The sequence below is a fragment of the Vipera berus genome (genome assembly GCF_964194415.1).
Source record: "Vipera berus genome assembly, chromosome: 4".
Lineage (NCBI taxonomy): Eukaryota > Metazoa > Chordata > Lepidosauria > Squamata > Viperidae > Vipera > Vipera berus.
Genome location: NC_138206.1, coordinates 120457340 through 120474142, shown reverse-complemented (window position 1 = coordinate 120474142; position 16803 = coordinate 120457340). Strand labels below are relative to the sequence as shown.

General features: G+C 46.9%; 1 protein-coding gene across 2 annotated transcripts in view; it reads right to left on the bottom strand.

Moving 5' to 3' along the window:
- The window catches only part of NAA16 (N-alpha-acetyltransferase 16, NatA auxiliary subunit), a 51324-nt gene extending 35011 nt beyond the window's left edge, over positions 1 to 16313 (bottom strand). For both annotated transcript variants that reach the window (XM_081327998.1, XM_081327999.1), the window contains exons 1-2: positions 16137 to 16313; positions 43 to 127 (exon numbers count right to left, since the gene is read on the bottom strand). In XM_081327998.1, coding sequence (XP_081184124.1) covers positions 43 to 127; positions 16137 to 16190 — 139 coding nt within the window. In that variant the 5' untranslated portion in view covers positions 16191 to 16313. The remainder of the gene's footprint in view (positions 1 to 42; positions 128 to 16136) is intronic.
- Positions 16314 to 16803: the final 490 nt, after the last annotated feature.

Sequence of the window (16803 nt, the reverse complement as noted above, 5' to 3'; positions counted from 1 at the left end):
CTCCATTTTAAGGGAATAAAGTAACGGACATTTCCAACCTACCTCCATGTTCAGCAAACTTTGGATTGGAGAGGATCATCTTACAGAATTTGAGTCCATTTTTGTATTGTTTTTGTTCATAACATTTCTAAGGAAGAAAAAAAAACCCAGAAAAGTCAGCAATGCATACACACGTGCAATAGATGAATAGGTCAACTTGAGTTGGCCAGATTAATATTAGGCGCCAACAATCAGAATCACTGGTTGGGTTGCTGCGCTGAAAATGTATTCAAGCCTGTACACAAAAACCTGGTCAAAACTAAAGTTCAACATTAAAGTGCTGCCAGATAAGAGTCAATGGGAATGGGAATGGGAATGGGGAATAGAATAGAATAGAAAATATGGAATGGAATGGAATGGAATAGAATAGAATAGAATAGAATAGAATAGAATAGAATAGAATAGAATAGAATAGAATAGAATAGAATAGAATAATAGAATAGAATAGAATAGAATAGAATAGAATAGAATAGAATAGAATAGAATAGAATAGAATAGAATAGAATATATGGAAGGGAATAGAATAGAATAGAATAGAATAGAATAGAATAGAATAGAATAGAATAGAATAGAATAGAATAGAATAGAATAGAATATATGGAATGGAATGGGAATAGAATAGAAAGAACAGAACAGAACAGAACAGAACATATGGAATGGAATGGGAATGGAATGGGAATAGAATAGAATAGAAAGAACAGAACAGAACAGAACAGAACAGAACATATGGAATGGAATGGGAATGGAATGGGAATAGAATAGAATAGAATAGAATAGAATAGAATAGAATAGAATAGAATAGAATAGAATAGAATAGAATAGAATAGAATAGAATATATGGAATGGAATGGAATGGAATGGAATGGAATGGAATAGAATAGAATAGAATAGAATAGAATAGAATAGAATAGAATAGAATAGAATATATGGAATGGAATGGAATTGGAAGGGACCTTGGAGGTCATCTAGTCCACCCCTCCTTGCTCAGGCAGGAAACCCTATACCATTTCAGACAAAAGGTTGTCCAATCTCTTCTTAAAAACTTCCAAGGTTCCAGAATTCAGGAGCAGTTGGATTTGGGACCGTTTGTGACAACGTAAAGATTCTAAACTGATGGCGCACTTAACTCCATCCCCAGCTCTGCCTGCTCTTTTCCTAGAGAAAGTAAGCTAAGAGTCGCTCTGAGCGAGGGGGTGGCTATATAAATTCTCTTAAACAGATAAATAATAAATATACCTTTCCAAAGAGAATAAACAAAAAGGGAAGGACTATACCAAAATACGATACACTCCTAAGATACTTTGTAGAAGGACATTCCTTACTTATAAGAGCCTCTAATATGGGCCCACCGGCCCTTGTTACTAAGTTGAAAGGCTACAGGGACTGACTGAATACAATTCTCAGCGAAATATGGCTGGCACCACAAAGGAGAACTAACCACAATTCTAATCCAGCTATCCTGGACTTACAACAGTCCGTTTAGTGACCGAAGTTACAACAGCACTGAAGAAAGTGATTTACGACTGTTTTTCACACTTACGACAATGGTGGCATCCCCCAGGTCACGTGATCAGAATTCAGAGCCTTGGCAACTGGTTCGTATTTATGACAGTCGCAGTGTCCCAAGGGGTCTCGCGATCCCCTTTTGTGACCTTAGAACAAGTCAAGTCCAGGGGGAAGCTGGAGTCACCGAACAACCGTGCTACCAACTTCACAACTCCAGTGATTCACTTAACAATGGTGACCCCCCCAAAAGGTGGTAAAACGGAGCAAAACCCCCATAACAAATGTCTCGCTTTGGCAACAGAAATGTTGGGCTGAGTTGCGGTGGTAAGGGAAAGGGAGGGGCCACGGCACAGTGGTGTCCCGTTTTCGTGTCCCATTTTTGCGCCCTGTGGAAAGGCAGCGTTGTTTTTGCGCCCCACAGCATGGCGTCGGCCCATTTTTACATGCCGCAGCGTGGCGTCATCCTGTTTTTGCATCCCGAGGTGTGGTGGCATCCTATTTTTGTGCCCTGCGGCAAGGCAGCATTGTTTTTGCACCCCAAGGCATGGCACTGGCCCATTTTTGCGCCCCAAGTTGTGGCATCATCCTGTTTCTGCGCCCCAAGGCCCGGCGTCCAGTTTTGCACCCTGCTGCTGCAGCATTAGCACAAGTAGAGTGTGTCTCTGTGCACATGTGCACACACTGGCCAGCTGTCCTGTGGCCCAGTGGTCAGTAGGCCACAGCTCACTACCAGGCTGTGGCCCACAGGTTTGGGAGCCCTGGTGTAAACAATTGTTCAATATCCTTCATTTTGCATGAAAGCAAAATAATGCTGAGGATTAGAGGCCGGGATGGAAAAAACAGATGCCAAATATTCAAGCTGCGTTTAGAGGAGGCTCAGGGATATGAGATTTATTACTAATGCCTGCTGGGAACCTGAGAAGGCCTTATTAATTATCCAAAGGCCTTTGATTGGATTGATCGTGTCAACCGGTGGGATACGCTTAAAAAAATGAGAAATCTCGAATATCACATTTTTCTTATGCAAAAATCTACTTGGAGGGCGCATTACAGACAGAATATGGAGGAAGAGGCTGGCTCCAGGCTGGCAAAAAAAATGAGACAAGGGTGTATACCCTCCCTCTAGTTATTCAATCTATATGCTAAGCATATATTAAGGGAAATTGGAATGGAAAAAGATAAGCATGGCTTTAAATCTGGAGAGACATCAATAATCTGCAGTAGGAAGATGACATTGCTCTGGTAGCTGGAGTTTCAAAGGATCTGCAGGCTTTTGGGGGGAAAAAAGTCAAGAACACAATGAAAAAATGGTATGAAAATGAAGCATCGAGACAAAACTACAGGTAGTCCTCACTCACTGACCTTTCATTCAGCAACACTTCTAGATCACAACAATAATTTTACGATCCATTTACAACAGTTGCAACATCCCTCAATCACGGTTACAGTACATGTTATGCTGTGCCTGGCCAGTGTTTCCTTTTCCCCCTTCCCTCAGCAAGGAGATCGGAGAGAAAGGGATTGCAAGAGATTAAGCTGCTTTTTCCTTCTTCTCCACATTTAAGAGCAGAAGAGTGAACATCTGTCTGTCTTGAAAGCTGCTCCTTTTTCATTTCTCCACTCAGTGGGATAGACACAGTAACAATGGCACTGGAGAAAGTCACGAAGAAAATTTATCTAAGAATCGACACCAATTTAATGGCACAGAATCAATCAACAATGGAAATGAATCCTGCAATTAATAAGTGTATAAGATGGCTGGACCCAAAACACCAAGGAAAGAAACACCATAGTATACTGCCTTGAGGATTATTATTATTTTTTTTAAAAAATTAGTCTAGTACAGGGGTCCCCAAACCTTGGGCTATGGCTTGTTTGGAACCTGGCCACACAAGCAGGTGTGCTTGTGCGCGAAACTCCATTTGTGTGAATGGTGTGCGTGCACACCCACCACTTGCCCGCTGCACGTGCGGAACCATCCCCTCTCCACCCCGCCCCCTCCTGGCAGTCCAGAAAGCCAGAAAGGTTGGGGACCGCTGGTCTAGTAGGTTGAAGAACCCTGGTGGCGCAGTGGTTAGAATGCAATATTGCAGGCTATTTCTGCTGACTGCAGTTTGGCAGTTCGATCCTAACCGGCTCAAGGCTGACTCAGCCTTCCATTCTTCCAAGGTCGGTATAAGTGGTATTCCTTCCTTCCTTCCTTCCTTCCTTCCTTCCTTCCTTCCTTCCTTCCTTCTTTTCCATGCTGGTGCAATGATTAAAATACAGTATTGCAGGCTTACTCTGCCCACACTCAGGAGTTCAATTTTTACCGGCTCAAGGTTGATTCAGCCTTCCATCCTTCCAAGGTCGGTATAAATCTAAGTGCTATTGCTATCCATCCTTCCTTCCTTCCTTCCTTCCTTCCTTCCTTCCTTCCTTCCTTCCTTCCTTCCTTCCTTATGGTGGCGCAGTGATTAGAATACAGTATTGCAGGCTGACTCTGCCCACAGTCAGGAGTTTGATTCTCACCGGCTCAAGGTTGACTCAGCTTTCCATCCTTCCAAGGTCAGTAACCCAGAGTGTTGGGGGCAATGTTCTGACTCTGTGGAGCAGTGGGCTAATGCCTCCTTAACTAACACCAGTTGCCTGCAATTAGCGCAGGTTCGCATCCCACCAGGCTCAAGGTTGACTCAGCCTTCCATCCTTCCGAGGTAGGTAAAATGAGGACCCAGACTGTTGGGGGCAATTAAGCTGACTTTGTAATAATGCCGCTTGGCGGGGGCCGAAAGCCCTAATAAGCAGGCATATACATAGAATGAAGGCTACTGCTAAGCACATTTGATTTGTGCTTAGATTGTAAGCCGCCCTGAGTCTTCGGAGAAGGGCGGGATATAAATGGGATTAAAATAAAATAAAATAAATAAATGGCTTAGAGAGGGCTGCAAAGCACTGTGAAGCGGTATATAAGTCTAAGGGCTATTGCTAATGCTATAAAAAGCATTCCCACTGCCAGGAGTTCGATCCAGACCAGCTCAAGGTTGACTCAGCCTTCCATCCTTCCGAGGTGGGTAAAATGAGGAGCCAGATTGTTGGGGGGCAACAGGCTGACTCTGTAAACGGCTAAGAGAAGGCTGTAAAGCCCTGTGAAGCGGTATATAAGTCTAAGTTCTATCGCTATTGAAGGAATGGCTGAATCAATAAACTTCTATTCACACCTAAAAAAGTAAAAGAGGAATTGTGCAGGTGAAAAAAAAATACGTTAGAAATTCTGGCTAATCCTCTACATCGACACTGATTGCAAAGAAATCAAACCAATCCAGACTACAACTAACATGAAACGTCTGTGCTAAAATAAGAGTTAAACTCATCCCCGGCCGAACACTTGTAATTAACAGCTGCTGAAACTGATTAAATTTATCATTTTGCACGCGTGAAAATTTAAAACGCCGGCTTAAGGAGACGTGTCAAAAGTAGCCCGGGGTACACGGCAAACTTTGCTGTCTTCTAGAAAAAGGAATCTCTTAGTTGTTCTAAAATTAGGGATTTATTTTTAGCGGAGAGCAGAGTGTTAGAGTGACTTGCTAAGAGGCATTCCTTAAAATCACATTGCAAGCAAGAAATAGCAGGAACAAGATTTCCTGCTAAAGAGGTCCAGCCTTGCTAGGCGAAGGAAAGGAAGAAAAGATACATGCAGCTAGTCCTCGATTTACAACAGTTCGTTTCGTGACCGTTCAAAGTTACAACGGCGCTGGAAAAAGGTGGGACTAGGATTCACAATCTCGTGGCTTCTAGCTTAGTACCTTAACCACTAGACCAGGGGTAGGCAACCTCGGCTCTTTTATGACTCATGGACTTCAACTCCCAGAATTCCTGAGTCAGCTGTGCTGTGCTGACTCAGGAATTCTGGGAGTTGAAGTCCATGAGTCATAAAAGAGCACAGGTTGCCTACCCCTGCACTAGACCAAACCTTCTCACATCGTAAGAGAAAAAAGACACACAAAGAAAATCTACATTGTTTGCAGTTGCTTTTATAGCCACTTTACAAAAATCGCAATTACTGAACAATTTAATGACAGCAATACAAGAGGAACGTGGCCACCTTCCAAGCTGTGAGAACATTCAGAACAATGTTTTCTACATTTAATTCTTATTAGCTTTTTTTTTTTACTGCCAAGACCTGCTAGTATAAAACCATTTAGATGTCAAACCTTTGTACTTTCGCACTGATGCGATCTAAAACCAAAGATCAAACAACACATTTATGATTTTCAAGGCAAGTAATCAAGTAAAGAAATATACATTTCCGCATCTTCTCTATTTATGTAACGTATAACGGGTTTTTTCAAAAATTTTTTAAAAAAAGTTAAAAATATGAATTCATGTGCTATCTCTGCTGTCAATATAATGGATTATTTATAATTTGCAAAATAAATGACACTATATTTCACGGGGCATCAATTTATGTAATGGCAGGTCTTTATATCATATGGGTTTCCCCCCCCCCAATAAAACACCAATAAATAGTCAAAAATGATCAAACTACACTATGACGTATTTAATTAATGAACATAGCTAGCATATTCAATGATGATGAATATACACAGGCGGTATTTTAGTTTGTGTCAACCAATTGTATATCTGATCATGGTTTGTTAAATAAGCCACAATGGCTACATTTATTCACCACAGTAAGCCACAAAGCTCAGATTACAAACTCATTGTCTAAACTCCCATAAGGTGCTAAATAAAGAATAGGCTAACATTATAATATAAGCATCCCGGTCATTTTCTACTGTTGAGAATGAGAATTCACTATTGTAGAAAATGCACATTGTTAAACCACAATCCTATTTGTTTTCCTTTTATTATGATATTGTGCCTTATACAGCAACGTATCATTTTAAAAATTTTGACTGTACATTGTATGTGACCCAGGTGTTAGCGAAAATGACCACCAAGATTGCTAAGTTATCCTGAATTTTTCAAGAGTATATTCTTTTCCATTGCTCCAATATTGCACAAATTAGTTTATTTCTTAACATATTACTAACATGCTACATGGGTATTACCATTCATGGCTATCAAGCAATCAACAGTCAATTTAGGGTGTTTTTTCAAATACAGACCAGAAACTGGGAGAGCAAGTGGCTAAATGTCAATCCGCAATCATAACTCACCACATGTTTAAAGCATAAAGCAGTTTAGGATATAATAATTATTAACCAGAATTCAGTCCCCACAGTAGCAGCTCATGGTTTAAAAGAATTTTCAGCCCGTTTCACATGAATAATTATGTGAATATATGCAACAACGCCACAGGCGCACCGTGCCTCTGTAATTGGTTGGCTAAGCAAGAAGATTTATTTCTAAAATCCAATTATTTTTTTTAAGTTATGGAGATTTGACTTAGAATTTAGTGTAAAGTTCACTATGTTTCACATATTACATTTTGACTTGGAAGCTTCTACCCAGAACGATAATGAGGTAGTTTTCATAATGTAATACGTTATTGTACTGAACAAGCATGTTTTCTGTCTTTCTCTGAATCTATCTACAGTCTGTCTGTCTTATCTACTGTATCTCTGTCTCTCTCTCTATCCATTTATCTATTATCTATCTATCTATCTATCTATCTATCTATCTATCTATCTATCTATCTATCTATCTATCTATCTAATCTATCTATCTATCTATCTATCTATCTATCTATCTATCTATCTATCTATCTATCTATCTATCCTTTCTTTCAATCTATATATCTCTCATCTAGTCTCTCTGACTCTATCAATCATCCATCTCTCTCTCCTACTCATCTATCTATCTATCTATCTATCTATCTATCTATCTATCTATCTATCTATCTATCTATCTATCTATCTAATCTATTTACAGTATCCAGGATGGCTTCGCGGGCTACATGAAACCACTTCGTGGGCCGGATCCGGCCCCCGGGCCTTGTGTTTGACATGTCTGATCTACAGTATCTCTCTGACTCTATCAATCATCCATCCATCCACAGTATCTCTATCATCCATCCATCCATCCATCCATCCACAGTATCGCTCTCTATCATCTATCCATCCATCCATTCACCCACCCACCCACCCACCTACCCATCTCCCCTTTGTAATAGTCAAGCTTATTCAGAACACAGAAAAGGAGTAAAAATAATAAACCAAAGAAATTAAAATTGTAAGAAAAGGGGAGAGAGATCTCCTTGATTTACAACCGTTCATTTAAAGACCATTTGAAGTTACAACGGCACTTGAAAAGTGACTTACGATCAGCTTTCCCACTTACGATGGTTACAGCATCCCCATAGAGAGGAGATCCAAATCAGAAGCCTGGCAACGGGCACCTATTTAAGCCCATTCCATTGTTCCAGGCTTCCTGCGATCAACTTTTGTAAGCCTCCCACCTGGCTTCCGACAAGCAAAGTCAATTGGGGGGGGAGTCCGATTCATTTAATGACCGTAGATTCACTTAACAACTGCGGCAAAAAACCAGCGTAAAATGGGGCAAAATTCACTTACCAACTGAAATTTGGGGCTCAATCATAAGTCAAGGACATGCTAAACATATCTGAAGATGGAGAACTAAAAATACTTGTGCATTTATTTTAATACTTATTTACTTATTAAATTTATATGCCGCCGACCTCACCATCAAACAACTCTTTGTACTGAGCTACGAGGAAACCAAAATGGGTTTTTATGCGTATGAATCACACCCAACCAGTATGATTTGCAAATAACGTTTTTAACACTTAAGCGTTGGGGTAAAAAGTACTCTTTTTTTTGACACTTCTGGACTTTAGCACATTGCCCATTTCAACCATGTATTTTCCACTTAGATTTCAGTAAAATGAAAACGGTGGATCACACTCAACCCAACTTCCAGTATTTCAGGATTAACCCAATGGATAAAAAAAAGAGAAGTATATCTGACTATTGTCAAAAAGAAGCAAACCAAAAAGACACACAGTATGTTAGGACGCTGAGCTTGTCGATCAGAAGGTTGGCAGTTTGGCGGGTCGAATCCCGAGTGCCGCGTAACAGAGTGAGCGTCTGTTACTCGTCCCAGCTTCTGCCAACCTAGCAGTTCGAAAGCACGTAAAAATGCAAGTAGAAAAATAGGGACCACTCAGGTGAGAAGGTAACAGCGTTCCGTGCACCTTTGGCGTCTAGTCGTGCCGGCCACATGACCACGGAGACGTCCTCAGACAAGCGCTGGCTCTTCGGCTTTGAAACGGAGATGAGCACCGGCCCCTAGAGTTGGAAACGACTAGCACGCATGTGCGGGGGAACCTTTACCTTTTAACTAGATAAACAATGCTAATATTAAGAAAAGGAGATTGCATAGAACTTTTCAGAGCTGTTAGGACACATTATCCATTAGTATCTTTATGACTTATTAGGGAATATGACCTATTAATATATTCCTACGTCCTATTCCTTGCTGAAGCTTCTACCCCTGTTCGGAGACAAATGAAGTTATAAAACATGAACAGTGGAAACTAGGGTTTAATTTAGCTTTAATCCTATACCAGGAGTGGGGTACCTTGGCCCCTTCATGACTCGTGGACTTCAACTCCCAGATTTCCTGAGCCAGCATGGGGGAACTATGGCCCCTTCATGACTGGTGGACTTCAACTCCCAGAATTCCTGAGCCAGCCACGCTGAGGAGAAAGGGAGAGGTTTCCATGCTGAGCCATGCTGGCTGAGGAATTCTGGGAGTTGAAGTCCACGAGTCATGAAGGGGCCAAAGTTTCCCCATGCTGGCTCAGGAATTCTGGGAGTTGCACAAAAAATCTCAATGTGGGCCTATAATTGCCAATGTGTTACAATTCCACTGCCATCAACCTGCCCATCAGCAAAGAGAGTTAAAAAGCTTCTTCAGATAGTCCTCAGCTTACGGCCACAGCATTTCCATCCTAAGTTGTGGAGTAAGTCAAGCTGGACCCCATTTTACGACCATTTTTACAGTGGCTGGTAAGCAGATCCAGTGGCCTTTAAGCAAATCTAGCTTAAATCCCAATGGGCCTTTTTTGGGGGTGGTGTGGTGTTGGAAACCGGTAAAAAAAAGGTCGAGCTGGTTGCCAAGTGCCTGAATTGCGACCACACGACAGCAGAAGTGGTGTGTGTGTGACAGTCATTAAGCGAGAATACAGGTCATAAGTTACTTTTTCCAAGGCTGTTGTAACGCTGAACCATTGTTAAAACGAACAGATGTTAAGTCGAGGGTCACATGTATACATGTAGGTCCACTAGATCAGGGGTCCCCAACCTGTGGAGCACGGCCCACTACCGGGCCGTGGAACAGGCTGGCCAGTGCGCGCGCAGTCATCCCCACTCATGCTAGTGCTGCTGCTATGCAAACAGGACGCTGCACATGGGAAATGGGGCAAAAACAGGGCGCCACACGGGGAAAATGAGGTGCCGTACAAGGGAAACTGGTGCCGCGCAGGGGAAACCGGGCAAAAACGGGGTGCCATGTGGGGGAAATGGGGCAAAAACAGGGCACCACACAGGGAAAACGAGGTGCCGCACAGGGAAAACGGTGCCATGCGGGGGAAATGGAGCAAAAACGGGGCACCGTGTGGGGGAAATGGGGCAAAAACAGGGCTCTACACAGGGAAAACGAGGTGCCACACAGGGAAAACGGTGCCATGTGGGGGAAACGGGGCAAAAAACGGGGCACCGTGCAGTGGAAACGGGGTAAAAACGAGGCACTGCATGAATACAGGTCATAAGTTACTTTTTCCAAGGCTGTTGTAACGCTGAACCATTGTTAAAACGAACAGATGTTAAGTCGAGGGTCACATGTATACATGTAGGTCCACTAGATCAGGGGTCCCCAACCTGTGGAGCACGGCCCACTACCGGGCCGTGGAACAGGCTGGCCAGTGCGCGCGCAGTCATCCCCACTCATGCTAGTGCTGCTGCTATGCAAACAGGGCGCTGCACATGGGAAATGGGGCAAAAACAGGGCGCCACACGGGGAAAATGAGGTGCCGTACAAGGGAAACTGGTGCCGCGCAGGGGAAACCGGGCAAAAACGGGGTGCCATGTGGGGGAAATGGGGCAAAAACAGGGCACCACACAGGGAAAACGAGGTGCCGCACAGGGAAAACGGTGCCATGCGGGGGAAATGGAGCAAAAACGGGGCACCGTGTGGGGGAAATGGGGCAAAAACAGGGCTCTACACAGGGAAAACGAGGTGCCGCACAGGGAAAACGGTGCCATGTGGGGGAAACGGGGCAAAAAACGGGGCACCGTGCAGTGGAAACGGGGTAAAAACGAGGCACTGCATGAATACAGGTCATAAGTTACTTTTTCCAAGGCTGTTGTAACGCTGAACCATTGTTAAAACGAACAGATGTTAAGTCGAGGGTCACATGTATACATGTAGGTCCACTAGATCAGGGGTCCCCAACCTGTGGAGCACGGCCCACTACCGGGCCGTGGAACAGGCTGGCCAGTGCGCGCGCAGTCATCCCCACTCATGCTAGTGCTGCTGCTATGCAAACAGGGCGCTGCACATGGGAAATGGGGCAAAAACAGGGCGCCACACGGGGAAAATGAGGTGCCGTACAAGGGAAACCGGTGCCGCGCAGGGGAAACCGGGCAAAAACGGGGTGCCATGTGGGGGAAATGGGGCAAAAACAGGGCACCACACAGGGAAAACGAGGTGCCGCACAGGGAAAACGGTGCCATGCGGGGGAAATGGAGCAAAAACGGGGCACCGTGTGGGGGAAATGGGGCAAAAACAGGGCTCTACACAGGGAAAATGAGGTACCGCACAGGGAAAACGGTGCCATGCGGGGGGAATGGAGCAAAAACGGGGCACCGTGTGGGGGAAATGGGGCAAAAACAGGGCTCTACACAGGGAAAACGAGGTGCCACACAGGGAAAACGGTGCCATGTGGGGGAAACGGGGCAAAAAACGGGGCACCGTGCAGTGGAAACGGGGTAAAAACGAGGCACTGCATGGGGGAAATGGGGCAAAAACAGGGCACCACATGGGGAAAATGAGGTGCCGCACAGGGAAAACGGCACAGCGCAGGGGAAACCAGGCAAAAACAGGGCGCCGCGTGGAGGAAACAGTGCAAAAACAGGGCACCACACGGGGAAAACAAGATGCTGCAAAGGGAAAACGAGGTGGGGGAAATGGGGCAAAAACAGGGTGCCACATGGGGAAAAGAAGATGCTGCATAGGGAAAACGGCGCCACGCAGGGGAAATGGAGGGGCTACGTGGGGGAAATGGGACAAAACAGGGGTGCCGTGTGAGGAAAACAGGGCAGTGCTAGTGTCACGTGGACGCTAGCATCGCCCCATTTGCGTTGTGTGTGCTCACAGTCCCATTTCTGTGTGTGCGCGCACGTGCATGCGTGGTGTAAAATGCTTCCCCCTCCTTTTCCCTCCAGTCCGCCAACTGAGAAAGGTGGGAGACCTCCGCTCTAAATTGGTGTTCCTCAACTTTGGCAACTTTAAGAAGTGTGGACTTCAACTCCCCAAATTCCCCAGCCAACATGGCTGACATGACTGGCTGGGGAATTCTGGGAGTTGAAGTCCACACTTCTTAAAGTTGCTAAAATTGAGAAATTTTGCTCTAAACTCACGAAGCTCACTTCCAGGTGGGTGAATTTCAACTATTTGCGATTAAAAAGAGCAATTTGTTGGAACAAGACTGGTTTTCTGGAGAAGAGAGGCCTCATCACATTGGTGTCCCCTTATTTCTTCAGGGCCACATGGACTCTGCTATTAGAAGTCACCGTGGCACAACCTATGGACACGATTTTCTCATTTGTTTAGCGGACAGTTGACCAACAGTTCCCCACCAAGAGGAAAACCTAGCATTGCAAAATATTTGTGCAAAATCCTTAAAATGTAGGCAACCCACTACTGTATAAATATATGCAGCAATGATAGTTTGGCCGCTATCCTTCTTGTCGCTTCTATGGAGAAAAAGAAACAGATTTGTACAATCCATGAACCCTGCAATCTAGGAAAAAAGATATTAAAAATTAAAAAAGGTTTAAAATGAACTCTTTAGAGCCTGATATGCTTATTACCCTCGGTTATTACCACAGTGTAATTTCGTTCTGGCTTGGCCCAGCTGTGTTATATTTAGCCTGGGCAATACAAGTAGTCCCTGATCTATGATCCCGACTGGGGCCCAAAGTTCCCTTGCTAAGCAAAGTAGTTACTAAGTGAGTTTTGCCCCATTTTACGACCTTTCTTGCCACAGCTGTTTAAGTGAACTTCTGCAATTGTTAAATTCGTCATTGACTTGATTTGTCGGAAGGCTGCAAAAGGGGAATCCTGTGACTCCGGGATGCTGCAACAGTCGTAAGTACGTGCCAGTTGCCAAGCCTCTGAATTTTGATCATGTGACCACAGGAATGCTGAAATGGTCATACGTGTGAAAGAGAGTCCTACGTCACGAGGGTTCCTTGCTGCTCTCTGAGCTGGGTTGTTTTCTTGCAGAAGTTTCCTTACCCAAACTAGGTTACATCATCAGTGCTACTACATTAGTGCTACGGTACTATCACTGATGGTCTTACCTAGTTGGGTCATGAAACGTCTGCAAGAAAACAACCAAGCTCAAGAGAGCACCGAGGATCCCACAGTCCTCTTCCTCCTCCTCTCCACAAAGCCCACTTCCTCCTAGGGCTGATAAAGGTAAAGGTTCCCCTGCACACGCGTGCTAGTCGTTTCCGACTCTAGGGGCCGGTGCTCATCTCCGTTTCAAAGCCGAAGAGCCAGCGCTTGTCCGAGGACGTCTCCGTGGTCACGTGGCCGGCATGACTAGACGCCAAAGGCGCACGGAACGCCGTTACCTTCCCACCGTAGTGGTCCCTATTTTTCTACTTGCATTTTTACGTGCTTTCGAACTGCTAGGTTGGCAGAAGCTGGGTCGAGTAACAGGCGCTCACTCTGTTACGCGGCACTCGGGATTCGACCCGCCAAACTGCCGACCTTCTGATCGACAAGCTCAGCGTCCTAACCCACTGAGCCACCGCGTCCCACACTCAGTTATACCACAGTGTAATTTCATTCTGGCTTGGCCCAGCTGTGTTATATTTAGCCTGGGCAATACAAGTAGTCCCTGATCTATGATCCCGACTGGGGCCCAAATTTCCCTTGATAAGCAAAGTAGTTACTGAGTTTTGCCCCATTTTACGACCTTTCTTGCCACAGCTGTTTAAGTGAACTTCTGCAATTGTTAAATTCGTCATTGACTTGATTTGTCGGAAGGCTGCAAAAGGGGAATCCTGTGACTCCGGGATGCTGCAATTGTCGTAAGTACATGCCAGTTGCCAAGCCTCTGAATTTTGATCATGTGACCACAGGAATGCTGAAATGGTCATACGTGTGAAAGAGAGTCCTACGTCACGAGGGTTCCTTGCTGCTCTCTGAGCTGGGTTGTTTTCTTGCAGAAGTTTCCTTACCCAAACTAGGTTACATCATCAGTGCTACTACATTAGTGCTACGGTACTATCACTGATGGTCTTACCTAGTTGGGTCATGAGGACGTCTCCGTGGTCACGTGGCCGGCATGACTAGACGCCAAAGGCGCACGGAACGCCGTTACCTTCCCACCGTAGTGGTCCCTATTTTTCTACTTGCATTTTTACGTGCTTTCGAACTGCTAGGTTGGCAGAAGCTGGGACGAGTAACAGGCGCTCACTCTGTTACGCGGCACTCGGGATTCGACCCGCCAAACTGCCGACCTTCTGATCGACAAGCTCAGCGTCCTAACCCACTGAGCCACCGCGTCCCTCCTAGCACTGATAATGTTGCCTAGTTTGGGTCATGGAATGAGAGCACCAAGGACCCCTCATTTCAACCCTTGGGCCACAAATATTCTCCTTCATCGGTCCTAAGACACTTTTTCCAGTGCTGTTGTAAACTTGCAAACCATAGTTTAGTGTATTTTGGGGTCTTAGGAGAATACTGGTCATTGACCGGATATGGGCAAGATAAGCATGGAAGGAAAGCGGCACTCAAAGAGTGTTCATCCACAACAGCGTCACCCTTGTGCCCTGTCAAACTCCCGCCCACGAGGAGGGCTACTCAAAGCGGGTCTGCAAAATCAAATCAGGATTATTTTAACCTGCCTCAGATTCCATTTCTAATGCAGCAGGGAGGGAGAAGATTTTGAAGAAGATTAATAGATGGAGGGAGGGAAAGAGGGAGGGGTAGGAGAGAGGGGGAAGGAGAAAGAGAGGAAGGGAGAGAGGGAAGGAGAGAGATGGAGGGAGGGAGGGGAGAGAGAGGAGGGAAGGGAGAGAGACAGTGAGAGAGGGAAGAGAGAAGGAAAGAGAGAGAAGGAGGGAGAGAGAGGAGAGGGAAAGAGAGGGAAGGAGAGAGGGAGAGAAAGAAGGAGGGAGAGAGGGAAGAGAGAAGGAAGAGAGAAAGAGAGGGAAGGAGAGAAGGAGGGAAAGAAGGAGGGAGAGAGGGAAGAGAGAAGGAAGGAGAGAGAGGAGAGAGAGAGGGAAGAGAGAAAGAGAGGGAAGGAGAGAAGGAGGGAAAGAAGGAAGAGAGAAGGGGAGAGAGAGGAGAGAGAGAGGGAAGAGAGAAAGAGAGGGAAGGAGAGAAGGAGGGAAAGAAGGAAGAGAGAAGGGGAGAGAGAGGAGAGAGGGAGGGAAGAGAGAGAGAGGGAAAGAGGGAAGGAGAGAGAGAAGGAGGGAAGAGAGAAAGAGGGAAGGAGAGAGAGAAGGAGAGAGAGGAGGGAGAGAGGGAAGAGAGAAGGAGAGAGAGGAGAGAGGGAGGGAAGAGAGAGAGAGGGAAAGAGAGGGAAGGAGGGAGAGAGGGAGGGAAGAGAGAAAGAGGGAAGGAGAGAGAGAAGGAGAGAGAGAAGGAGGGAGAGAGGGAAGAGAGAAGGAGAGAGAGGAGAGAGGGAGGGAATAGAGAGGGAAAGAGAGGGAAGGAGAGAGAGGAGGAGGGAGAGAGGGAGGGAAGAGAGAAAGAGGGAAGGAGAGAGAGAGGGAGAGAAAGAAGGAGGGAGAGAGAGGGAAGGACAGAAAGAGAGGGAAGGAGAAAGAGAGAGAGCCAAAACTGCGGCTCCCAACGCCTCTGCTCAGCCCCCGATCCTATCCTTTGCGCCGGGCATTCCGAGGATCGCAAGGCAAGAAAGCCCAGACCGCAACCCCCCCCCGCTGTCTCCCGGGGGGCTTAACCCTCGCAGGGGTCCCAGAGCCCCCCACCCCTTCAGCCACCGAAGAGGGGTTGGCGCGGGGGGGGAAGGGAGGGAGGGGGAGAGCCAGGCAAGCGACGGAGGGGGGGGGCGCGCCCAACGCCAGGAAACCAACTTTGACGGGGGGGGGCAAAGGGGGTGGGGCGGGCGCCTTTTGTGGAGGGGAAGCCCCGCAAGGGGGAGGGGCAACGGGGGGGGTCTGTCTGCTCTTTACAAGGACAAAGCCCCCCCCCTCTCAAGCACCCCCGGGGGAGGGAGGGAGGCAGGGAGGGAGGGCGGGGCGGCTGCACGGCGGCCCCTTCCGGGGGCTTTTTGGGGGGGGTCTTTCCAACGGGGGGGGCGCGTGGAAGGACCCCTCCCCGCGGAGGAGGAGGGGGGGGGGTCGTCCCGGGCCTGGCTGGCTCACCAGGATCCGCTTGAAGAGGTTGCTCTCCTTGGGCGGCAGCGGCGCCGACGGCATGGCGAGCCCAGACGGCCTCCTCTTCCTCTTCCTCCTCTTCCTCCTCCTCCTCCTCTCCGGCCCAGGAGCGCCGTCCGGGGCTTCGCCCGCTGGGCCCCGCCAGCCCGGCTCGGCTCGGCTCGGCTCGGCTCGGCGCTCGTGCACCAGGACGCCCCCGCGCGGCCGGACCCCGCGCGCTCCCGCCGGCCCTGCGCGCGCCCCCGTCTTGCAAGGCTCCTCCGGAGAGGAGGAGGAGAGAGGCCGGCGCGGAGTTGGCACACTTCGGCATCCGAATCCAGTTGTAAAGGGAGCTTGGAGGTCCTCTAGTCCAGGGGTCTTCCAACTTGGCCCTTTCATGACTTGTGGACTTCAACTCCCAGAATTCCTCAGCCAGCCTCCGTTTTGTTTGTTAGATTTAAGACAGGGGTCTTCAAACTTGGCCCTTTGATGACTTGTGGACTTCAACTCCCAGAATTCCTCAGCCAGCTTTGCTGGCTGAGGAATTCTGGGAGTTGAAGTCCACAAGTCATCAAAGGGCCAAGTTTGAATGAAGACCCCTGCTCTAGTCCATCCCTCCCTCCCCTCCCCCTCCCCTCGAGCAGGAGAGCCTCTGCCATTCCAGACAAGGGGTTCT